Source organism: Anarrhichthys ocellatus, unplaced genomic scaffold (assembly GCF_004355925.1).
Source record: "Anarrhichthys ocellatus isolate YVR2014 unplaced genomic scaffold, GSC_Weel_1.0 scaffold15, whole genome shotgun sequence".
Classification (NCBI taxonomy): Eukaryota; Metazoa; Chordata; class Actinopteri; order Perciformes; family Anarhichadidae; genus Anarrhichthys; species Anarrhichthys ocellatus.
Window position 1 is genome coordinate 4951737 of NW_022280045.1, and position 25101 is coordinate 4976837.

Sequence of the window (25101 nt, forward strand, 5' to 3'; positions counted from 1 at the left end):
GTGTGTGTGTGTGTGTGTGTGTGTGTGTGTGTGTGTGTGTGTGTGTGCGCGCGCGCGTGCCACTAGGTGCTGGAGGTGTTTGAGAATGGCAGTTACTTCCAGATGGTGATGGAGAAACATGGAGATGGCTTAGACCTTTTTGAGTTCATAAACATGGAGCCGAGGCTGGATGAGCCCCTGGCCAGCTACATCTTTAGACAGGTACGTCCATGGGCAAGAAAGTACGTATGACGGGAGCATCGGCTCTGAAATGTGAAGCGTTCATTGGTCTAAATTGGAGGTTCTGTCTCTTCCCCAGCTGGTGGCCGCTGTCTTCTATTTGAGGACTAAAAACATCCTTCACAGGGACATAAAAGATGAGAACATCATCATTGACAAATGTTTCCACATGCGACTGATAGACTTTGGCTCTGCTGCCATGATGGCTCCCAGGAAGCTCTTTTACACTTTCTGTGGCACACTGGAGTTCTGCTCCCCGGAGGTGCTTCAGGGAAATCCGTATGTACACAATGCCTGACAACGACAAGTGATATTTGTTCCAACAAATAGGAAGTTTCATATCGGTTCCTTCTTTTTTAAATATAGATGGTTTAGTTTAAACTGGGAATAGGTGTCCTTTTGATTACACAGTTCTCTTAAAGCATTAAAACCGAATCTAGGTCAGAGCACTGTTTTCTAGTCCTGTATGACTTTAATGGCTCATTAACCTTTACGATGTACAATTAAACTACATGGAGCTTTAAGGATATACCAATTGTAAAGTAACAAAGCCTTACACAGACACTACATTTACTGGGGAATACAATGCTGCCATGTTTTCCATATTGCCAATTACAAGCTTGTTTTTCTGTGTCCTTGTTTGTTTGTTTGTTTGTTTGTAGCTATGAGGGTCCAGAGCTGGAGATGTGGTCTCTTGGTGTGTTGCTCTACACGCTGCTGTTCGGTGAGAACCCTTTCTGTGGCGTTGAGGAGATCCTGAATGCCGAACTGAAGCCCCCGTTCCCCCTCTCTCCAGGTATACTGCTGTTCTTTGACGGTCACATACAAAACTTTACAACAGCGTATTAGGGCCACTGTAGGCAAAAAAATTATAATAATTACGGAGCCGTGAAAAAAAAGTACTAAACAAATTTAAAGAGGAAAGAAACAGCAATTTATGATATATTGTAGAAGTCACAGGAAAGTAGAGAACAACTTCTATCTTTGACAAAAGTGTCTTTTATACTACAAATACACTGATTCTGTAGTTGCACACGGACGCTTTTATAGGGCCGTGTGTAACTGTCAGTGTGAAGGGAAAACAACACAGAAAAGGCACATGACATACAGTAACTGCTTGTGTTGAACCACAGATTATGGTGAATTCTGTCCTTAGAGTTTGCTGGGCAGAGGGACGTCTAGAATAAGACGAGTGGATGAGAATAGAGCGTCTGCTACAATATAATATATTTTGCACTCGGTGGCTCACCTCACCGCAGTGTTTAACGGAGGCATCTGTGGTGTGATGAGGTCGATAGGACCTCGCAAAGTTAAACAATGTGGTTCCTTGACAACAACAAAAAAACTAAACTATTTTTGTTAGCAGTGTTTTGCACTACTCCAATGGCCCTAATACGTCGTCACAAATAAGCCTTTCAGTTTCTACTGTGCTGAAATGTCCCCATGCACCCTCTCAGACCTGCACGGTGTGTTGCGTGAGCTGCTGCACCCTGATCCCGCTCAGAGAATGACTCTGGACCAGCTGCTGCTGCAGTCCTGGATCAGCCAGCCCATTTCACTGGCAGAGTACAGCTGGACAGAGGTGGTGCCTGCCACTCAGAGCTACTGTGAGTACTGTTTCACACCAGAGGTAGACTGACAATCGCCAGCCATGTTGTTCACTTCAGACATTATAGGGCTTGAATATCACTTTCTTTCTGCATTTTGCAATATTTGTAAATGAATCTCTTTACATCCAAATTAAGATGGTAGATTTACTTAACTTATTTTCCCTCCTTGCTTTAACAAGCTGCTAACTCTCCTAAACTAATTGAGTAAGCGTTGTCTTTTTTTTTTTTTTTTAATTTTGTCTCATTTTAGAGGTTCAACAATGCACACGTCATTACCGGATGTTCTGTGATGCCACACTGTTTCTTTGCATAGATGTTGCCATAGAGAATCTGTACGATCTGTAGTCTCAGTTTTCACAGCTCAAGTACTTGGGACCCTCTCTTCTTTCCACAGACTCACCACAGCACCTGGAGCCCATTCCTAAAGTGTTCATCTCGCATGGCTTGTTCCCAGATGAACATGACGAGACTCTTCCCGATGATGAGGAGGAGGATGAAGATGACAGGTTGTCAATGGTGGCCCTGGAAACAGAGCTTCAGAAGTACCTCCATGAGGATTAAAGAGTGAATTTGGGCCCAGCCATCCGTCCAACATTTAGTGTGCAGCAGAACAAAAGGGACATGAAGTTCAAAGTAAGAAAAAGGGAGCTCGTCTTAGTCCAAGGCCATAATCAAACACTACCGTCTAACTACCGTTCATCATGATTTCCTTTTTAGATTGTGTGTTATATGTATTTTATTTATTCTTTGGACTTAATCATTGTAATTGTAACAGGGATCCAGCTTTGCCACCAAAACCCAGAAGCGACCACAACCGTGAGTTGTTTAACTCAGAGAATTTAGTTTGGTTGAAGGGAACAGTTTTATCAATCCGGCTTTTCTATTTTGGGTTCATGATTTTAATCTTGAGTGTTTTTAATTAAGAATTGTAAGTATATTTACAATATTTTATCTATTTATTTTTATACATAAAGAAATATTTGACCACACCTGTTTGTTTCTTTGAGGAATTGCATGTTGATCAGAACTGTAGAAGGTTTGTCACGCAAACATTGTAAATGTATTTGAATTTTATATTCACACAGTAAATCATTAAATGTAAGCGCAATAAAAAAATTCAAATTGCAGATTCTAACATGGTGATGTATCGGATACTTTTGGCAGCAGCTGCTTGGTGTGACTGATGCCAACTGCAGATATCCAAAATAAAAGCTCAATTGGATTAAATTTTTCAGACCTAGTATTGCAAATATTGTAAATCAACTTGAGTTAAGGTTAAAATACTTAAACAGTAATAGTAATAGTAATAGTCCACCTTGCTTGTGTATAAATCTCGTCTCCTCTTTCGTAAATCCATCAGTAATGGTTCGTGTCCGTCTACAGAAAAATCATTCAAAAGTCAGATTTCTGCTGTGCACCCTCGTAGTGTCTGCTCTTCTCATCATTCAAGCTGAGCATAGCGGAACCTTTATCCTCTAACGAGGCTGAACGACGGAAGTATATGTCCGACGGACAAGCATGGGTACCCGAGTTGCTGCACGTCAGGTGAATCTAAATCTTTGAAAACATTACACGATTAATATTTCTCCAACTTAAAACATTATATCGTAAAACGCATGCCTCACATACTTAAAACAAATGTCGAAGAAACGACTGACAGCCCTCATACTTCCGCTGTAACCTTCATGCATGCTAACTTATGCTAACAACATCTTAGCTCATCTACTAAACTCCACTTGTGTAATTGCCCCACGGCCATAACAGCGGCCGTTGTCCTGTCCTGACTGTTAAACCATAATTCAGGGAACAAATAACGTTTGAGGAATATATATATATATATATTTATTTATTTATTTTCCACAGGTTCTTCGGTGGACCGGGTTAAATGCCACCTCCTCTGTATTCAGTCCACTTCATTTTGGAACACGTCCCCTCCAGCCTCTATGCACCGGGTGCAGATTGATCTGTTCCTCCAGCAGCCACAACGCTCTGCGGTCAACGCAACACAACCACGAACTCGGTCCTCAACCCAGGGCGCCAGTCCCAGAGCTGTCCCTCCGCTCTCTGGTTGATATGGGATTCACAGACTCCCAGGCAGAGCAGCTACACGAAGCCACGTCCAAACTCAGAGGAGGAAGTGCTGCCCAACATGCTCTGTCAACCCTCACGGCTCTGTTTGTCTTGGGCCTCAACCCTTCCAGTGTGCTGAAACTGCTGGAGAAATGTCCTGAACTTTACACAGTCAAAGAATCACAGCTCCAGCAGCGCATGGGCAACATGCGGAAATTAGGTTTAGTCGAAGGTGAGTTGATGATCTTTGGTGAATTTACTTCATGCTTGATATTAATGGGTGCTTTGTATGATTATCAAACCAGTATTTTTCCTTCTATCCCCTCCCCGTTAGGCAGTCTTCAGAGAGTGGTGTCCCATTACCCCCAGATCCTGACCGTGCCTGTGAAGACAGTAAAAAGTGTGGTGGTGTTCCTCAGAGAGAAGTGCCAGTTTACTGTCCAGCAGGTCGCAGACATCCTCAGAGATAGTCCGGCCATAGTTTTGGAAAACATGGGTCAGCTGGAGTACAAGTTTCAGGTTTGCATTTTCGGTCATTCACTGATTGCAGCTCCTCAGCTCTAGATATTTGGGTTTTGTACTGGACAAAACAAGAAATTTGAAGACTTTACATCAACAGATGGGCCTTATTTTTTATTTTTTTTTTAATTCCAACATTTTATTGAATAAATGATGCTACGCTGAATCAAAATCTGAAACAGTCATTAGTTGTAGGCCTAAAAATTGTGCTGTTCTTATGGTAGACGGCGGATTTATTGACTTCCTCAAAGCTTAACCAAACATCACATCAGGGGTCACAGTAGTAAAAGACAACCCTCTTCTCTTGCTGTTCACATAGCCTTTGTTTATACAGTACAATGCAATACGCACTATTTACTTTTCCACTTGGCATACAAGAAATCAACATACTTTATTGTTTCGCTCTAACAGGAAATGATACAAGACCTGTTGCTGTTTCATTGCCATCCACAATTTGATTACCCTTTTTTTTTTCCCCAGATGTGAGCAGCACATCCATTTCCTTTCAATGTGGGACGATGGTGTCAATCAACAGCACACTCGAAACCAAGCATTTTTAGTGTCCATACTGACTGTTTTTGTTAGTGTGAACACTTCATTCTCTAAACCTGCTTAGTAGATTGGAATTTGGACGCTGGTATAGTACTCCCTCTGGTGGCCATACATGAAGTGGGAACAAACATTAAGCCACTAGTAATCTGACATATGCCATGTAGCCGTATGTCTGTTGGGTTACTTGCTATTCCACTTACTAAATACATCGTATCTGTACAACTAGTATTATAAATTATTATTTGAGGTTATCTTTTGTTGCTTTTTTTTTTTGTCGTTCCAAAGCGATTGTTATTTGTGACAGCATGCACTGACTCTTCTCTCCACAGTACGTCTACTTCCGGATGGGTGTCAAACAGGCGGAGATAGTGAAGTCCAGGCTGTTTCGTTTCACTCTGGACGAGGTGCGCTGTCGACACTGTTTTCTGGAGCGCAGGGGCCTGTATCAAACCCCAGACAAGAAAGGCCAGACGGTCATCCTCAACCCCAAACTGGACAGCATCCTCAGCGTTGACCAGGACACCTTCCTCGCACATGTTGCCAATGCGCCAGCAGAGGAGTATGAAGTATTTAGGAGACTGCTGGCAAGAGAATGGCAGGAAGAAGAGCAGCAGCATGGCAGCATTGAAGCTGATAGTGGTGGTGATGATGATGAGGAGGAGGTAGAGGAGACTGGAGGGAAAGGTGGATACAGTAAAAGGAGAAAAAAATGACAGAGCCCCGTGGGAGGACTGAGAGAACTTGTTTCAAGAGGAAGTTGCACGATAAGAGAAAATTACATACCCGATGGTGATAAATGAACCAATAAAATGTTTCCTTTTATCCGTTTGTTGAACTCAAGTTTGTCAGTGCTATAGAAAATGCTTATCTAAAACACACATGGAAACAATGTCACTGTTACCCAGCGCTTGTTCTTTTTTGTACCCATGCTACTGACAGATTGGACTGAGAGAACCCTGCGGTTTGAAGTTGATCAAGATGTAATGATGTCGGTGTGAGGTTGATGGATGAGGACTCTGTATGGATGAGTTACAGCTGTGAGGCGTGAACAGTTTCTCCCATATAATCTTTCCACGGTCAAAATAAGTTTGTGGCTTTGCTTAAGTGACCCCACAAGTTAAAGCAATTTCAAAGAAAATGTGAATCTTATCAATTTAATCTCGGTGGCTTTCAATGAGTGAAAACAAAAAATACAACTAGTGGGTAGTAAACAATGATAAAGTGGCAACATGAGGAATAGCTGGTAGGATGATAGCCCCTCCCTGTTACTATGTGACTGCCAAGTGGCTGTAGCTTTCTCCATCCCTATATTATCTGTATGAGTCAACAAAGAGGACATCAGATAAGGCCAGCGGGTGAGACGGGTCGAACAAGACCTCCATTGATTTTTAGAAGCGCAAAGCCTAATGGACGTGTAACGCAGAGGTTTTTTTCTGTTCTGGACATAAGGTAAGAAAACTGACCTTTGGCCAATCAGTAATTTGTCAATAAGTGCGTCTATGCAAAGTTTGAACAGAACCAACTGATTTTCTGTTTTTGTCTCAAGTGTTAAGAGTATTTGTAAGCATTTAGTGGGGTGGCAGGAGCATAACTATCAGGTTTGTATACAAAAAAAACTATATTTAATTCTGATGCCCCATCTGAAAGTGTAGGGAAATATGTCTAATAAAATTCCCTAAAAGATTGTTTCATCCAAACTGCAGTCCAACTGAAGTCAATTGTAATTTTTAAATAAATGTGAAATGTACATCTTGTAATGTTTCATGTTACATTGAGTTAATTATTGACAACTCATTTGCATTTTCTTTCATTTGGAACATGCCATTTGAGGGGTACAGACCATCACTGTATATATATTTGAATTTTTGGCCTCATTTCCCGAGTCCTTTGGACTATAAATAACCAAGAGGAGCACTACAAAAGATGTATCAATGTCTGAGTCAGCCAAGTGACAAATGTATACATTACATGTTTGCCCAGCCTGCAATCCTGAGATCCTGAATCTAAAATATGGGTAACACTTTATAATAACTACACACTATGAAGCATTAGTTAGGTATGAGTAAACACTTAATTCATCATTTATAAAGCATTATTCCTACATTAATTATTCATTAGTATGCAGTTCATAACAGTTACATCAACAAAGCATTTATAAATGACATTGAAAGGCCAGCAGTGCCTCAAAACACATAGTTTTTGAACAGAACAGGCAAATAGACACAACACAAAGTGATCAAGAACATATTAATATTTATTGCAAGATGCAAACAATATACTGTTAAATACAAACCTCTCAGCCATTCATTCATGTAAGAAACAAACAGACAAAGACATTCTCCTTCAAGAGAACATGGCTGGATACAAAACATTTGTAAATATACGATTAGACCAGGAGCTTTGCATATTAGTTTATATTTATTGATTTAATTATTAATTTCATACCAAGCATATCGATCTCCACTGTCCGTACTTTTCTTCACTTGCCTGTCCCGATGGCAGCCGGCCGAATCTGCTCATTGTATGCAATTATCTTATTAATCATCTACAACTCCTTAATAATTGGTTTGTAAAATATATAATACTTAATTTACTAATGGGGAATCCATCATTTAAAAAGTATGAAAACACAATAATGAAACACATAATAGACGAGCTTATTAATCAAGAATAAAACATTTATAACTGTTGTTATGAACTGCATACTAATGAATTATTAATGTAGGAACAATGCTTTATAAATGATGAATTAAGTGTTTACTCATATTTAACTAATGCTTCATAGTGTGTAGTTATTATAAAGTGTTACCAAAATAGGTATATGAAATAGTCTCTATACACCTTACTGCTTACTTGTATGCATTTACATGCTTGCATTTTGAAGGTGGTCCACTCTGTTGACTTAAATTCATGGTCTTTTCATTAACAGAAGCTGCTGGAGGAAGTAGTCAACACACTGTAAAACACACCTCAGTCGGAGCATCTGTGCCTCCGTAGCTGAAAAGACAAAATGACGTCATCGACGCTCATTTCAAACCTCACACAGGAATGGGTGGAGAGCCTGCTGAGGTGGCACCTGGATTTGTTATCCATCCCAGCCACAGTCATCACTCTGGCCACCTTGCTGGCCGACCCCGTTCTCCTAACATGCATTTTCCTGTCCCGTGCCCTGCGTCAGGAGACGCGTTACCTGCTGATGGCCAACACCCTGACGGCGGACATGCTCTTCCTCGTCCTCAACCTGGCCATGGTGATCTGTAACGCCACGAGAGCTCAGATGTCCTGGCTGGTCTGTCAGCTGATCACAGCCGTCACCGTCACCACCTACAGCTGTGCCATCCTCACCATCACCCTGATGGTGGTCGACACCTACGCTGCGGTTCGCTGGCCCCTCCGTTACCATGACCTTCTTCCACCTGCCCGCACCCACCGCATACTGCTGGGGGTGTGGGTGCTGGCAGCCCTGTACCCTCTCAGCCTGGTGATCATGATGGAGGTGGAGAGGGAAAACTCGCACGAAAGGGTGGCTGTGTGTCTGGTCCTCATCTCCCTTGGCTTTATTCAGGTCAAGAACATAGGGTGGATCTACGTCTACTTCTTCGTAACTGCGGTCATGTGTGCCATACTCATTTTTGTCTGCTACATTCGGCTCTACATGGTAACAAGGACCCAGGGCATCTGGCAGAGCCGCTTCTCCAGGGCCCGGGTCACACTGCTGGCTCACGGGGTCCTTCTCCTGCTCTACTTTTCCCCCGGCTTTGTTTTCATCATGGAGCTCTACCTGTTCCAGAGGAAAGACATAAGTCAGGATCTACGAGTGTGGGTCAGCACAGTCAATATGTGTGTCTTCATGTTGCTGCCCAGGGCGTTCGCTCCATATCTGTATGGGCTGAGGTACAGGGAGATCTCTGACACTCTGATGCAGTGGCTGCACCAGCACAGGAGACTCAGCCAGACCACAGTTTCATGAAGACACCTGCAAACTGTCCGTTATTCAAATTTCTTTCATGGAATTGATTGTGATGTACATATTTTCAGTTTTCTCAGTTGCCCTCCAAAAAGACAAAGATGTAACTGCAAGGGCAGTAGTCAGGATGAGTCAAAATCCCCCCAGTGCATTTATTTTTATTTTGACTAGCCATCAAAAACAGAGTCTATTTATTACAATATAATGTTCGTTGGTGAATATTGTCTAAATGCTGTTTCAAAACTCTCCCCAAATTCCAAATTTGGCCTACAGCTATCATATTTAAGAACACTGATTGTAAAACACCATGCGTAATTTGTGTCTAAATATAGAACAGAACTCCTCCTCAACTCAAATTCCAATGTCCACTGTGTTCTCAATGGTAGCTACAGCCTTGGTCGCTGCCCAGTAAAATGTAAATTGGTTATTCAACATCCCTGCCAACTGTAGTCTCGTGTGTTTGATAATAATAATACGAAGGAGAAGAAGAAGAAGAAGAAGAAGAAGAAGAAGAAGAAGAAGAAGAAGAAGAAGAAGAAGAAGAAGAACTATTTTACTGCTGTGTGGATCCAAATGAGAATATGCTGAACTTCCTTGCTTTCCAGGTTTATGTCTCTGTTGAGACAATTTTTAATCACCTTTTTTTTGTTGTTGAAGTAAATAGTACAACCAAAATATGTATTTCATCATCAGCATTATTATATAATATAAAAGCCACTCAGCCTCAGTTTTATGACCATACTGTGGTAACAAAGCACTCAACTCCATTTGCCCTCAAAGCCGTGTTTGGCTAAAATTAGTTGTCCATTAACAAATGGCTGAATGATTTTATGTATGATAAATGCCACCACCTCTGTATTCAGTCCACTTCAGTTTGGAACACGTCCCCTCCAGCCTCTATGCACCGGGTGCAGATTGATCTGTTCCTCCAGCAACCACAACGCTCTGCAGTCTTCAGAGAGTGGTGTCCCATTACCCCCAGATCCTGACCATGCCTGTGAAGACAGTAAAAAGTGTGGTGGTGTTCCTCAGAGAGAAGTGCCAGTTTACCGTCCAGCAGGTCGCAGACATCCTCAGAGACCAAGCACCGTAGAGCCGTCTCCATCTCCTGGTTCTAGCGCTCAGTCTGGCCGTTAGACTGCGGATGGAATCCAGATGGAATCCAGGCTGGCTGTGGCCCCAATAAGTGTGCAGAACTCCCCCCAGAACACTGACGTAAACAGGTCCCCGGTCAGGGACCACGTCAGTGGGGAGACCATGGAGCCGGAAGACATGCAGCAGGACCAGCTCAGCAGTCTCTTTGGCCGAGGGGAGCTTGGACAAGGGCACAAAGTGGGCCATCTTGCTGAACCATTCTACCACTGTCAGGATGGTGATGTGTTTGTTGGACAGTGGTAGACCGGTAACAAAGTCCAAGGAGATGTGGGACCAGGGCCGATGGAGCACAGGCAGAGGTTGCAGGAAGCCAGCGGGAGCCTGGTGGGATGGCTGGTGCTGGTTGCAGACAAGACAGGCATTGACGAACTCCCAGGTGTCTTTCTCCAGAGTAGCCCACCAGAACCTCTGCTGCAGGACCTCCCTGGTATGCTGGATCCTGGGGTGGCAAGTGAGTCTGGAGCTGTGTGCCCACTGGAGGACATCGGACCTCAGTGTCTGAGGGACGAACAGGCGGTCAGGAGGTAGGATCGGGCTGGTCCTCCAGGGCGGCCTTGACTCTCTCCTCTACCTCCCATGTGATCGAAGCAACCACAACGGGGGCAGAAAGGATATTGTCATTGCCAGGGGTGGAATCCCCCTTCTCCACAAACTGACGGGACAGGGCGTCAGTCTTGAAGTTGCAGGTACTGGGCCGGTAACAGAGGGAAAAAGTTGAATCGCGTAAAAAACAGGGACCATCTGGCTTGCCGAGAGTTCAGTCTTTTGGCGGACTGGATGTACTCGAGGTTCTTGTGATCAGTCCATACCAAAAAGGGCAGACTGGTCCCCTCAAGCCAGTGGCACCATTATTCAAGAGCCAGCTTAACTTAGTCATAGTTCGTTTCAGCTAGTGAGAGCTGCCTAGAAAAGAAGGCGCAGGGGTGAAGCTTCTGGTCGTTGGCAGCCCACTGGGATAGGATGGCTCCCACCCCAACATCGGAGGCATCCATCTCCACAACAAACTGTCTCTCAGGATCAGGCACTTGGAGGATAGGGGCAGAAGTAAACCGGGCCTTAAGGTTCTGGAAGGCCTCCTCAGCCGAGGGGAACCACTGGAACAGCACTTTGGATGAGGTAAGGGCTGTGAGTGGGGCAGCCATGGTGCTATAGCTGCAGATGAACTTCCGGTAGAAGTTAGTGAACCCCAGGAACCGTTGCAGCTGTTTACGTGAGTCAGGGATGAGCCAGAACGTAACAGCTGACACCTTGGCAGGGTACATCTGCACGATCCCCTGTCCCCCGATGTACCCTAGGAAGGAGACTGATGAAGAGTGGAATTCCCACTTCTCCGCCTTAACGAACAGAGATTTCTCAAGGAGGCATTGAAGGACTGCTTGGACGTGGTGAATGTGCTCCTCCCGGGACCTGGAGAAAATCTGAATGTCGTCCGGGTAGACGAACACATGCCTGTTTAACATGTCTCTCAGCACGTCATTAACCAGGGCCTGGAAGACGGCTGGGGCATTGGTGAGACCGAAGGGCATCACCAGGTACTCGTAATGTCCAGTGGGGGTGTTTAAAGCTGTCTTCCACTCGTCACCCTCCCGGATCCGGACCAAGTGGTAGGCATTGCGCAGGTCTAGCTTGGTGAAGATGGTGGCTCCCCGCAGCAAGTCAAAGGTAGAGGAGATGAGTGGGAGTGGGTAACGGTTATTAATGGTAATGTCGTTAAGTCCCCTGTAGTCAATGCAAGGCCTCAGTGACTTGTCCTTCTTCCCCAGGAAGAAAAACCCAGCACCAGCAGGTAAAGAAGAGGGGCGGATGATCCCAGCAGCTAGAGAGGAATTTATGTACGCCTCCATGGCCTCTCTTTCAGGTGCAGACAAGGAATACAGGCGACCCCTGGGTGAAGTGGTGCCTGGTTGCAGGTCAATGGCATAATCGTAGGGGCAATGTGGAGGCAGAGATGAGGCCTTGGCCTTACTGAATACCTCCTGATAGTCATGGTATTCAGTAGGCCCCCCTGACAAGTCTGAAGCAGAGCTGGAACAGTCTGATTGTTGGGGTGCAGCAGCTTGTTTCAGGCAAATCAGGTGACAGGATGAGCTCCACCCCAGGATAACTCCTGTTGCCCAGTCTGGGGGTTATGGCAGCGGAGCCAGGGGTATCCCAGGATTACTGGATGCTGGGGTGCCCGCAGTATAAGAAACCATATGGTCTCATGGTGGTTACCAGACAGGAGCATACAGACTGGTGTGGTCTGGTGAGTCACTGTCCCCAGTAGGTGACCATCCAGGGCGCTGGCAGGAACAGGGCATAGCAGAGGTACCTGGTCGATACCCAGCTGAAGGACCAGATCCTCATCAATGATGCTGTTGTCAGCACCAGAGTCAATGAAAGTAGCGAGGGTGTGGGATCCATTATTGAGCAGGAGCTGAACGTGGCACAGGGGTCTTTGGTTGGAGAAGTCTTTTGGTTCGGCTCACCAGTACATCCCCCACTACTGATGAGCCGTGCCTTTTGCTGGGCACCGGGATATAAAGTGACCAGCCTGGCCACAGTACAGGCAGAGATTCCCCCGGTGGCGGCGTTCACGCTCCTCTGGAGTGAGGCTGGTGTCCCCAACCTGCATGGGTTCAGCGCCCCCAGGTTGAGACCCTGGGGTGATGCTGGTAGCTGCTGGAGGACCTCGAGACCGGGTGAAAGAGCGGCGATCTGTCTCCCCCTTGCGTCGCTCCTGTCGCCTTGCCTGGATGCGTCTATCCACTTGGGAAGTCAGTTCAACTAAGCCATTCAGGACGGAAGCCAAATCAAAAGAGACCAGTTCATCCTTAATATATTCTGCTAGTCCAGCCAGAAAGGCGTCGCACTGAGCTGCAGAGTTCCAGTCACTAAGGCGTGCTCTAGTGTGAAACTCAATGGTATAATCAGCAACTGTCCGGTCTCCCTGACGCAGATCCATAAGTCCCTCGATAGAATCAGGGCCCTTGGAGGCTGCCTAGAACACTTTGCGTAGCTCAGCAGAAAAAGCCAGGAAGGAAGAGCAGGCTGGTGTTTGCCTCTCCCATTCGGCGTTGCCCCACAGTCGTGCCCTGCCTGTCAGGTGGTTGATGGTAAAGGCTACCTTAGCCTCCTCCGAGGCAAACGTGTAGGGCTGCAGGGAAAACAGGATGGAGCAGTTTGTGATGAATGGGTTGCAGCCCTCAGGTTCTCCAGCGTAGCGCTCTGGGGTGCCCACACGGGGCTCATGTGCTGGAGCAGGTGTCAGAGGGGCAGGAGGAGGAGCTGAAACTGCCTGCTGGGTCAGGACTGCTGTTAGCTGTTGGACCTGAGCGGCTAACGCAGCAAACGCCTGCTCGTGGACTGCTGCTGACTGACGTCTCTCAGTGGCGGTGTTGGCCATCAGTGCCTGTGAGGCGCGTGAACAGTGTCTCCCATATAATCTTTCCACGGTCAAAATAAGTTTGTGGCTTTGCTTAAGTGACCCCACAAGTTAAAGCAATTTCACAGAAAATGTGAATCTTATCAATTTAATCTCGGTGGCTTTCAATGAGTTAAAACAAAAAATACAACTAGTGGGTAAGAAACACTGATAAAGTGGCAACATGAGGAATAGCTGGTAGGATGATAGCCCCTCCCTGTTACTATGTGACTGTCAAGTGTACTGTAGCTTTCTCCATCCCTATATTATCTGTATGAGTCAACAAAGAGGACATCAGAGGCTAGCGGGTGAGACGGGTCAAACAAGACATCCATTGATTTTTAGAAGCGCAAAGCCTAATGGACGTGTAACACAGAGGTTTTTTTCTGTTCTGGACATAAGGTAAGAAAACTGACCTTTGGCCAATCAATAATTTGTCAATAAGTGCGTCTATGCAAAGTTTGAACAGAACCAACTGATTTTCTGTTTTTGTCTCAAGTGTTAAGAGTATTTGTAAGCATTTAGTGGGGTGGCAGGAGCATAACTATCAGGTTTGTATACAAAAAAAACTATATTTAATTCTGATGCCCCATCTGAAAGTGTAGGGAAATATATGTCTAATAAAATTCCCTAAAAGATTGTTTCATCCAAACTGCAGTCCAACTGAAGTCAATTGGAATTTTAAAAAAAAGTTAAAAGTGAAATGTACATCTTGTAACGTTTCATGTTACATTGAGTTCATTATTTACAACTTCTTCGACAATGTCTTCATTTGCATTTTTTTTTATTTGGAACATAACTCTCGAAGGGCACAGACCATCACTGTATATATATTTGAATTTTTGGCCCCTCATTTCCCTAGTCCTTTGGACTATAAATAACCAAGAGGAGCACTACAAAAGTTTGATCAACGTCTGAGTCAACAAAGTGACAAATGAGTTGACAAATGTATACATTACATGTTTGCCCAGCCTCCAATCCTGAGATCCTGAATCTAAAATAGGTATATGAAATAGTCTCTATACACCTTACTGCTTACTTGTATGCATTTACATGCTTGCATTTTGAAGGTGGTCCACTCTGTTGACTTAAATTCATGGTCTTTTCATTAACAGAAGCTGCTGGAGGAAGTAGTCAACACACTGTAAAACACACCTCAGTCGGAGCATCTGTGCCTCCGTAGCTGAAAAGACAAAATGACGTCATCGACGCTCATTTCAAACCTCACACAGGAATGGGTGGAGAGCCTGCAGAGGTGGCACCTGGATTTGTTATCCATCCCAGCCACAGTCATCACTCTGGCCACCTTGCTGGCCGACCCCGTTCTCCTAACATGCATTTTCCTGTCCCGTGCCCTGCGTCAGGAGACGCGTTACCTGCTGATGGCCAACACCCTGACGGCGGACATGCTCTTCCTCGTCCTCAACCTGGCCATGGTGATCTGTAACGCCACGAGAGCTCAGATGTCCTGGCTGGTCTGTCAGCTGATCACAGCCGTCACCGTCACCACCTACAGCTGTGCCATCCTCACCATCACCCTGATGGTGGTCGACACCTACGCTGCGGTTTGCTGGCCCCTCCGTTACCATGACCTTCTTCCACCTGCCCGCACCCACCGCATACTGCTGGGGGTGTGGGTGCTGGCAGCCCTGTACCCTCTCAGCCTGGTGATCATGATGGAGGTGGAGAGGAAAAATCCGCACGAAAGGGTGGCTGTGTGTCTGGTCCTATTCTCCCTTGGCTTTATTAAGCTCAAGACCAATGGGTGGATCTACGTCTACTTCTTCGTAACTGCGGTCATGTGTGCCATACTCATTTTTGTCTGCTACATTCGGCTCTACATGGTAACAAGGACCCAGGGCATCTGGCAGAGCCGCTTCTCCAGGGCCCGGGTCACACTGCTGGCTCACGGGGTCCTTCTCCTGCTCTACTTTTCCCCCGGCTTTGTTTTCATCATGGAGCTCTACCTGTTCCAGAGGAAAGACATAAGTCAGGATCTACGAGTGTGGGTCAGCACAGTCAATATGTGTGTCTTCATGTTGCTGCCCAGGGCGTTCGCTCCATACCTGTATGGGCTGAGGTACAGGGAGATCTCTGACACTCTGATGCAGTGGCTGCACCAGCACAGGAGACTCAGCCAGACCACAGTTTCATGAAGACACCTGCAAACTGTCCGTTATTCAAATTTCTTTCATGGAATTGATTGTGATGTACATATTTTCAGTTTTCTCAGTTGCCCTCCAAAAAGACAAAGATGTAACTGCAAGGGCAGTAGTCAGGATGAGTCAAAATCCCCCCAGTGCATTTATTTTTATTTTGACTAGCCATCAAAAACAGAGTCTATTTATTACAATATAATGTTTGTTGGTGAATATTGTCTAAATGCTGTTTCAAACCTTTCCCCAAATTCCCAAGAACACAGAAGAAACATTCAAATATCTTCATTTTATCTTATTTTTGGCCTACAGCTATCATATTTAAGAACATTGATTGTAAAACACTATGTGTAATTTGTGTCTAAATATAGAACAAAACTCCTCCTCAACTCAAATTCCAAGAAACAACATTGAGGACATGTCCTCTGTGTTCTCAATGGTAGCTACAGCCCTGGTCGCTGCCCAGTAAAATGTAAATTGGTTATTCAACATCCCTGCCAACTGTAGTCTTGTGTGTTTTTTGTGTTTGATAATAATAAAAATAACTATTTTACTGCTGTGTGGATCCAAATGAGAATATGCTGAACTTCCTTGCTTTCCAAGTTTATGTCTGTGTTGAGGAAATTTGTAATCCCATTTTAAAAAAAGTAAATAGTACATCATCATGATCCTTATTATATAATATAAAAGCCACTCAGCCTCAGTTTTATGACCACACTGTGGTAACAAAGCACTCAACTCCATTTGCCCTCAAAGCTGTGTTTATCTAAAACTGGATGTCCATTAACAAATGGCTGACTGACTTTAAGGCACTAGAGGAAAGAAAAGAGCACCTTCCCTCATTAAGGTAGGTGTGTGTGGACAGTGAAAAGTGATGAGTCAGACACCTGGCTTTAGGGACTTTTCTCCATCTCTACTGTATAACTGGTACACCAACTCAACAGCAGAGGGACACATTTGTCTGTCCACTGTGTCACTGCTCTGTCCTGTGTTTGCTTGGTAACACGTGTCCCATTGCTCACTGTCGCCTTCCTACTGTATCTGGATCACATATGAACAAATATCACATGTTCTATTGTTTGCCATTTTTCTATCAATTTTCATGGCACAGCTCTAATTACACAACATACCAGATACTTTTCTTTGTTGACTGATACAACTGCTTTTCCGTGGACATGGTTGCACTTGGCAGTGTCGCTTGCCCTGCTTATCTTCCTCGCGAATTTCTCTGATTACATGGTTTTGTCCTTAGTGAACTTGAACAGCAGGGCCCCAGGGGGGGGGGGCACAACAACCTCCTTTTGCAGTATTCTCTCCTAAGCTCGGCTGTGTCCATCTGTTTCCTGAAGATGGTCGCTGAGTTGCTGATGTGTCTCAACTTCTGGATGTTCCAGTGAGTGTGTTTTGCTGATGGTGTAGCCTACCTGTATGACCTCAGAGGTCACTGCTCCACGTTAATGGTAGTATGCCTGTACAATGGTGGTCGCCCAGTGAGTAAAACACCTGTGTGTACATTTCAAAGTATGCACAGACAGTAACTTTAACTGACATACTGTTCGTATGATGTGTAAAGGGTACAATCCCCCCAGTACTACTACACGCTCACAACATCGTGGACACTTCCAGGGAACCCAGATGGGAGCTCTCAGAAATATTTTGCAACAGGGTAAAGAAGTTGTGACATCCTTTGTTCCAACTAAATTCCCTCCCTCTCACCTGAAAAGAACATTGGTGCCTCGTTTCAACCTGTGTATTTCCACGTGTCCCCGGGATCACATTCCAGCTGTTTTTTGTTCGGCACATAATACTTCGTGTGGTTTGTTTTGCCGTTGTATCGATGTAACATATACGTGTATACATATAACATATTTGTACATATAATAGTAATAATGCGTATTTAATGACGTGTGTCTATAGAATGTATGGTTAATACCATCGCACTAACTGTCCTCTACGTGTTAATATGAGTTACGCCATAACGCTGACTGCTTCGCGTGTGTTGCTCAACCGCTGTTCCTTCTTGTTGTGAACTTTTTTTCTCCACCGAAAGTTTGTTTGCAAACAAAGGACGGCCACGTGGAGGACCAGTGGCGCTCGGGAAGTGTTGTTTCTCATTGGGGCAAAACGTCTGCGACAACAATCACTAGAACTCAATTTCCCATGATGCACTAGCAGCACCAGCTGAGTGGGTGCAGTGGGATGTTTTTGTTTTTTTCGGCTGACAAGTATATATGGGTTCTGTGTTTACTGTTAGCTAGTTGGAGCTCTCTGTTTTTGCCATCTCCTAAAAGTCAAAATGTCCCGGCTACGTAACAGCCTTCTTTGCTTTCCATAACTATACGAGGGCAGACATCGTAACATATATCGATAAACTATTTCAGGATTAGATCTATTTTCGTCCATACTTGTTTTTGTGTCCACTGTTAAGAGAAGAGGAAGCTTCATCTGGAAACGTCTGCGTAAGTAACACGTTCTGTCTATAACAAAGGATGTTGTTAGTGAGTTTGTGAGATCTGAGTTTATCATTATTTCTTGCTTTCCTGTTGAATTTTGTCACAATGTTGAGTTAAGCAACTGTTAAGCTGGTGTTTATGTTAGTATGTTGTCAAGGGCTAACGGTCGGCACGAGGAAGTCTCCTTTGTCTAATTAGCCGAAACTACAGTGTTTCCTCTCCTTTCAGTGACCTGGCACCACATAGCACACATATATCTTACATGATTGTCTGTAATTAATACTTAAATACTGGGATGTTATGCCAATTCATGTTTTTTTTTAAATTTTAACTAAATAACAGTACACAGCACAATCAAATCTGCTTTTTTTGTTTTATTGGTATTCTTTTTATATTTAATTTCACTCCTCAGTGGGTATTAGTCACAATGTAAATGCCTCTGCATCAGACACCTCTGGCTAAACCTGTCCTCTGCTCTAAGTTACATGACTTCAAGGAGGCGCTGCTGCAGGCAAATAACGCACAATAGGTTTGAGTCTGAGCCACAGTTAAAAATAACCTGAGATAAATGACCTCACAGGAGGAAAAGCCAGACCTGACATTTTTAACACAGACAGTATGACCATAGATAAAACAGTTCTATGTTTAATATGATATCTTCGTGTTTTAATGTGTCTTAATACACACACAGTCTTTGTTGATGTGAACAAAGTATACCTCACAGGGAACTTGTTTGCCTTAAATACACAAATGTCGTCAGACTGCGGCTTTAAATAAAACAAAGAATATGACTCAAGGTCACTGACTTTGCACTCGTTGTTCAAACAAAGATTATGTGCTGTCTGATATCCCTTTCCTCGCTCTGTTTCAAAACAACCTGACTACAGATGTGTACGGTTGGCATCAAACTCTCTCCCGGCTGTGTCTCTTTATCGTCTTCCATCTCGTGCATTGCAATGTGCTGCAGGGCACAACCGTTTGGCAGCAGTGATGAGCAGATTTCATTCCTTCAAGCTGTGTGGCTTTGTGGCTTTGCTCTGTGAGTGTATTGTTGGTCCGTGGTGAATGTTCTCAATTTGTGCTTACAGTGATCCAATTAGTTTGCTGGCTATCCCCATTCCCCTCCTACCTATCTGATAGGATGCCATGATAATAATAATATCAATGGAAATGTTGTTGTTTTTGTAATGATACTGAACTGCCTGCTCTCCATCCTCAGGTCATCTTGAAGTTTAGAGAAGGTCTACGTTGAAGGTGGCAGCCATGGTGTTGATTCTGGGCAGAAGGATGATCAGGGAGGAGTCTGGGATCAGAGACTCGCCGGCTGTCAAACGCAAGGTGCTCGCAAACGTTTTCCATCTTGCAGCTTTTGTCTCAACTGACTTGAGTCCCAAATTGTCAAAAACAACAACCTTAATACATGTTTGTTGTCTCCTCAGGTGTTTGAGGTTGACTCCAAAACGTTAGCCAGCCAGGACGTTTTGGACTTCTGTTCCGGCTCATCCCACTCAGATGGCATCCTGCAGGTCTTCAATGAGTTCCGCGACTGCCGCCTGTTCACCGATGTGGTCATCAGTGTGCAGGGCCGTGAGTTCCCCTGCCATCGCGCCGTGCTTTCGGCCTGCTCCTCCTACTTCAGAGCCATGTTCTGCAACGATCACCGCGAGAGCCGCGAGATGCTCGTCGAGATCAACGGCATCCTGGCCGAGGCGATGGAGTCCTTCCTCTCCTACGTCTACACCGGCCGCGCCAAGATCACCACAGACAACGTCCAGTTCCTCTTCGAGACCTCCAGCCTCTTCCAGATCTACACGCTGCGCGACGCCTGCGCCAAGTTCCTGGAGGACCAGCTGGACCCTTGCAACTGCCTGGGCATCCAGCACTTCGCAGACGCCCACGCCCTGAAGCAACTGGCTAGCCGCTGCCGCACTTACGCCCTGGCCAACTTCTCCGAGGTGGCTCAGCACGAAGAGTTCCTCACTCTACGCAAAGAGGAGCTAGAAGAGTACACCGGCAGCGATGAGCTGTCCATCGGCAAGGAGGAGGTGGTGTTCGAGGCGGTGATGAGATGGGTGTACCACAGTGTGGAGCAAAGGAAGCCCATGCTGAAGGCCCTGCTACACAATGTGCGCCTGCCCCTTTTGCACCCCAACTACTTTGTCCAGACGGTGGAGGGAGACCAGCTCATCCAGAATGCTCCAGAGTGCTACCAGCTTCTCCACGAGGCGAGGCGCTACCACGTGCTCGGAAATGAAATGATGTCACCCAGAACTCGTCCACGCAGGTAACTGAAATTTTGACCGACTAGTTATGAAGGACGGCGGCAGAAAATAATAGATATTATCTGCAAAAGGAACACAGACACTGATTATTAGACAACATATTTTTGTGGGAAGTATGACTTATTAGTCTGATTTTTCTTCTTCTTTTTTTTCTGACAGTCGATTTGTCTTGTTGGCTTAAAAACACCTCTTACCCTGTGATGACATAGATGAGGGTGAGATAGCAAAAAACAGCAACACATGTCTTTTTAAAGCAGTTCATTGATCTTGAACTCCACTTTGTATCGCTAAAGGTCACAACTCACGCATGAACTTTGTGACCCCTGCAGTGTTGTTGTTGCTTCTGTGCGTGTGCGTGAGAGAGATAGGGAGTGTTATTGTACTGAACAGACAGAGTGTGTGCCATTTAGTGAGCGGATTTATGTTTACTTATTTGAAAATGGAAACGATAATGAGGGAGGCAGGGCATGTTCCTACACAGACTGGTTGGCTGGAAAGAAGAAAAAAAATGATGTGATGCAAGAAATGGCAATCATGAAATATTGAGTCTTGTTATCAGCATGAGCACCTGTTCACTTTTTTTTAAAACCTGTCTTCCAAATGTTCCTTTATTTCCGTGTTATTTTAGTTTGAAGAGTGCCAACTCGGATGGGACAATGTGGTGTTTGACTAAGGACAAAAGTTGGCACTGACTGAAAGCGTATAAATGAGATACAAAACGGGCCCATATGGCAGCCTGCCGCACAACAAACAGCAGTGCAGCTGCCTTTGTGTGTCGGAACAACTTTCAACGGTGCCAGTTGTCGGGTAATTAAGGCCGTGTGGCGTGTATTTCAGGTGTATTGTGTCAGTATCCAGGCAGATCTGTCCAGATCAGCAAGCCCATCAGACAGTTAGTGTCTGCGCAGTCAGCTTTGTTTGCCCTGAGGGCCGAATGCTCGAGACAGATGCCTGGTCCTCCCCTTCTTGTGTCTACACCTGCCCCTTTGTCTCTTGATAAGCCTCTAGAATATAATTAATTGCACACACACACATGCACATATTAAGCTGTAATGCTCCTGGGCTTGACTGTCTCGTGTATACAAGCACATGAAACAGCTCGAATCTCCCACCTGCATCGGACCTATATCACATACTGAGTAAACAGACAGAGACATGTTTACATCGGTATCCAGAATGTACTGGATTTTATTTTATTATAGATAAACCACTCATAGTGTTTATCCTGCATCAGTATTTTAGAATGGCACAATAAGAAGAGAAGCTGTAGTTGATTAGCTCCCCCTAGGAAATGTGCTCATACCCACGGCATGCGCTGAAACAGCCAAATAGGAAAGCGTTGTGATCATGGAAATTCAGCCTCGCTCTATCCCCAAGTGTTTTTGCTGTATTGATTGATACTTTCATTCTAATCTGAACTTTGCCTTCGAGATAAGTGAAGCCATTCCTGTGGAACCCGCGTCTCTGTTCCTGCCCTGGCACAAATTTCTGCCGTGTATAATTAGAAATCCCTCAAAGTGCTGACATGTGTATGTTTGTATGTCTTCATAACCTTTTGTTTGGGCCTACAGACGTGGTGTGTTTTAATTAGATACCATGCCTGTAATTTCCACATTCTTGTACGGACCCTTTTAATTCTCACATGCTGGTGTTGTGTTTTGTGTTTTCATAATAGCCTTAGCTGTTGTTGTTATTTCCACTCCATCTCTAAATGTTTCCCTCCCTCTGACTTATCTTGTCTGCTCCCCCTTTTTCTACAGTTCGACTGGCTACTCTGAGGTGATCGTGGTGGTGGGGGGTTGCGAGAGGGTGGGGGGCTTCAACCTGCCCTACACTGAATGCTATGAACCCGTCACAGGAGAGTGGAAGTCACTGGCCAAACTACCCGAGTTCACCAAGTCAGAGTATGCTGTCTGCGCCCTCCGCAATGATATTCTGGTGTCAGGTAAGACTCCTGCAAAATATTACTTTCCTCACATGTTGTCTTTTATCTTGACTTTATTAATGAATAACTGAAATTGGCACAAATTCTATTACAACAACCTTTTATGTTGTTACACGCAATGTGATCAGGGTTGTTGCAAAATTCAGTTTCTCTTAATAACAGTAACCCCATACCCCCAAAATATACATCCACAAGTACACTCAGGGACATGGTCAGTGTCTTTCTTGGCTCGGCTTGCCGTCTAATCCCCTAGTGGAATGGCAGGAAAAGGCCACGATGGCTACTCGCCCACTGTTATTTTTACAGCGACAGCCTGTTTGAGTTGAAGGAAAATATGAGAGCAACATCTGGACGCACGCTCAGTGCTGAGAAAGGCCTTCATTGGCCGGCTCAGCCCCTCTCTCTCTCTCGCTATTGGTCAGTCATTGGGGTCACCACCTTTTGCAACGGTTCAGCAGCCTTCTAGGATATTGTGTATGCAACAATCTGACATCCCTTTTAGATTTTAGACTCCATCAACATGTTGTGATGTGATTAGCTTGTAATCAACCTGAATCTGAGATATCATTAATCTCATTGCCTCTTGGCAATGCTGTTGTATTTTTGACTCTTGGGCCAAGTGTGGCGTAAGCCTTGTTTTGTGTAAAAAAAAAAAAAAAGATCTGGATAAAACAAAACATCAGTAATACATCTTTCATCTGAACTGATGAGGTCAGGGTAAAGGTAGCTGCTGAAGCCAAACATTGATATAAACATGTGTGCTGCAGTTCTTATATGGTTGTTGGCTGGAGGGCATGGAGCTGGAGAGTTTTCATACTTTTTTTAGGGGGAAATTGTTTCCAAGAATATGAATTGTCAGAAGTCCAAATGTGCCTGTGGGGACCGTGAATGCTCAAACATGTTGATGAGCTGCAAAACATTACCGGACAACGCGGCAGTTAAGAAAAAGATATAGAGAAGAGAAAAAAGGGAAGAAGGAGATTTAGGGAAACGTTCCCCCGCTTCAGCAAACAGTGTTGCAGTGTTTTGCTCTCACTGTGCCAATTCCTCACGTGTTGGCTATCATTCTCCCCTCAAGCGCTGCCGGAAAATGTGAACATGCCCCTCCCCCTCGTCTTTCTGTCTCACACACATTCACACACACTACTGCTTCATAGCATATTGTGGTCTTCATTGCCTCACTTGGTCTTCTGACTTGAAACATTTAATCTCCGTTTTTAATCGGCTACTCTCTCAATTACATTCCCACACATACCTCATTCTGTCCGTCTGTCTGCCCCTCGCCTCACACTGGGGACTGGTGCAAATACCTTGGAGGGCCTCCAGTCTCACAGCACAGTTGCAGTTAGCTGTGGTCTTGAATAGGATGTGGCTCAATTGAGTATAGAAAACCCCTGAGAACAAGGACGGGGACCCTGGCAACCACTGACTTTCTCACCTCCGTAGCATTGTAATCAGCTTCTTTGTCAGACCCACAGTGAGCATGCTTTGAGTTCAGGAGTACATGAGGCTGTTTGCTACTAGCGTTGTCACAATACTTGAATATCTCACTTCGAAACAATACCTTGAAAAATATTGATGTTCAACATCATTTTTAGTATAACAGCGTCAAATTAACACATTTAAGGCATAAAAATTCGATTTTTATCAAAGAATTAATAGCAGTGCGTGTGTCAACTCTCTGTCGGAGAGAAGGGAGAGCAGAAAGCTCAGCTGGTGCCCGTCTATCAATACTGCGGAAAAATTTATATTGAAGAAATTTCAAATATTCGTTATCAATACGTTATTTTCGACAACAGGATTTGCTACACATTTGGACAATATCTTGTCACCTAATGAGCAGGAATCACATGAGCTTGCCTCACACATTAGGGAGGGGTGCACGTCATAGTCACAAGTAGCCTGACTTCTCTCATTTGCCTTTTCAGACAACAGGAATATTATAACACACTAAACTAGTTTGCATTAGCAATCAAACTGCGTATCACTTTAAGCAATGCATAACTCTCATAAAGCTGTCATATCTGGACATCCCAAAGTTGCCGCCTTTCGTTCTTTAAGAGCAATTATTTGCAGCAGTGGTCCTCCACGTCTGAGACAGTCGGACTGTTTTGGTGAGAAAAGAACGCCTTCTAAATATATTTTTTTAGGTTTGCAAGGCTCTCTTTCAAATGGTTCGTCCTCCGTCAACGTGTTTCCTACATGCCTCAGGGGCAGCAGACTCTCTGGCTCGTTCACTATCCAGCTGATTAGCGAGCAGACACATACTATGACTAACTTCCTAAACACAGACGCCTGAACATTAATTACATTATATTACCCATGTATAACCAGTTTATTAAAATATATGGCCTTTTCAAGGAGGTGAGTGATTTATTTTTATTTTTTTATTAGGATGAAACATGAGCCTGATAGCCAGTACTTCTTCTGAACCCATTGATGGATAAAAGCCAGCAGATAACTGCCACCGAATCTAATAACAGCGCAGTGGCCACAACATGTCTTTTAGATAATGTTACATTTTCCCTTTTTAACCAAAATTATTTTTCATGAGTTTTGATTGGTTAACCTACATTTCATCAGATCTTTTTCTAGCCTCCATGCTAAAAAGTTAGCCAGCCATTGTATTCTTAAAAGATTACTTTGGATTTTCCCTACCTCTGTGTGTGTGTGTGTGTGTGTGTGTGTGTGTGTGTGTGTGTGTGTGTGTGTGTGTGTGTGTGTGTGTGTGTGTGTGTGTGTGTGTGTGTGTGTGTGTGTGTGTGTGTGT

The 25101-nt window shown here is 44.6% G+C and overlaps 5 protein-coding genes across 7 annotated transcripts in view; all 5 read left to right on the forward strand.

Moving 5' to 3' along the window:
• Nucleotides 1-3068, forward strand: part of pask (PAS domain containing serine/threonine kinase) — a 10741-nt gene extending 7673 nt beyond the window's left edge. Inside the window, exons 17-21 of the mRNA XM_031854998.1 lie at nucleotides 67-201; nucleotides 299-498; nucleotides 882-1015; nucleotides 1677-1826; nucleotides 2224-3068. Of these exons, the coding sequence (XP_031710858.1) occupies nucleotides 67-201; nucleotides 299-498; nucleotides 882-1015; nucleotides 1677-1826; nucleotides 2224-2390 (786 nt within the window). The 3' untranslated portion in view covers nucleotides 2391-3068. The remainder of the gene's footprint in view (nucleotides 1-66; nucleotides 202-298; nucleotides 499-881; nucleotides 1016-1676; nucleotides 1827-2223) is intronic.
• Nucleotides 3069-3292: 224 nt separating this feature from the next.
• mterf4 (mitochondrial transcription termination factor 4) lies at nucleotides 3293-6187 on the forward strand. The gene is made up of 4 exons (XM_031855001.1): nucleotides 3293-3374; nucleotides 3693-4131; nucleotides 4234-4418; nucleotides 5300-6187. Exons 1-4 carry the CDS (start codon nucleotides 3348-3350, stop codon nucleotides 5681-5683), a joined length of 1035 nt encoding a protein of 344 aa, XP_031710861.1. The 5' UTR covers nucleotides 3293-3347; the 3' UTR covers nucleotides 5684-6187.
• A 159-nt stretch (nucleotides 6188-6346) lies between these two features.
• Nucleotides 6347-9271, forward strand: LOC116387690 (probable G-protein coupled receptor 148). The gene is made up of 2 exons (XM_031855002.1): nucleotides 6347-6419; nucleotides 7900-9271. Exon 2 carries the CDS (start codon nucleotides 7981-7983, stop codon nucleotides 8938-8940), a length of 960 nt encoding a protein of 319 aa, XP_031710862.1. The 5' UTR covers nucleotides 6347-6419; nucleotides 7900-7980; the 3' UTR covers nucleotides 8941-9271.
• A 5188-nt stretch (nucleotides 9272-14459) lies between these two features.
• LOC116387812 (probable G-protein coupled receptor 148) lies at nucleotides 14460-15868 on the forward strand. The gene has a single exon (XM_031855210.1). It carries the CDS (start codon nucleotides 14692-14694, stop codon nucleotides 15649-15651), a length of 960 nt encoding a protein of 319 aa, XP_031711070.1. The 5' UTR covers nucleotides 14460-14691; the 3' UTR covers nucleotides 15652-15868.
• Nucleotides 15869-17879: 2011 nt separating this feature from the next.
• klhl24a (kelch-like family member 24a) overlaps nucleotides 17880-25101 on the forward strand; it is a 17908-nt gene continuing 10686 nt past the window's right edge. Inside the window, exons 1-5 of one of the 3 annotated variants that reach the window (XM_031855005.1) lie at nucleotides 17880-18110; nucleotides 18992-19143; nucleotides 19324-19442; nucleotides 19544-20388; nucleotides 22147-22331. In XM_031855005.1, the coding sequence (XP_031710865.1) occupies nucleotides 19368-19442; nucleotides 19544-20388; nucleotides 22147-22331 (1105 nt within the window). In that variant the 5' untranslated portion in view covers nucleotides 17880-18110; nucleotides 18992-19143; nucleotides 19324-19367. The other 2 variants (XM_031855003.1, XM_031855004.1) reach the window with 2 other exon arrangements.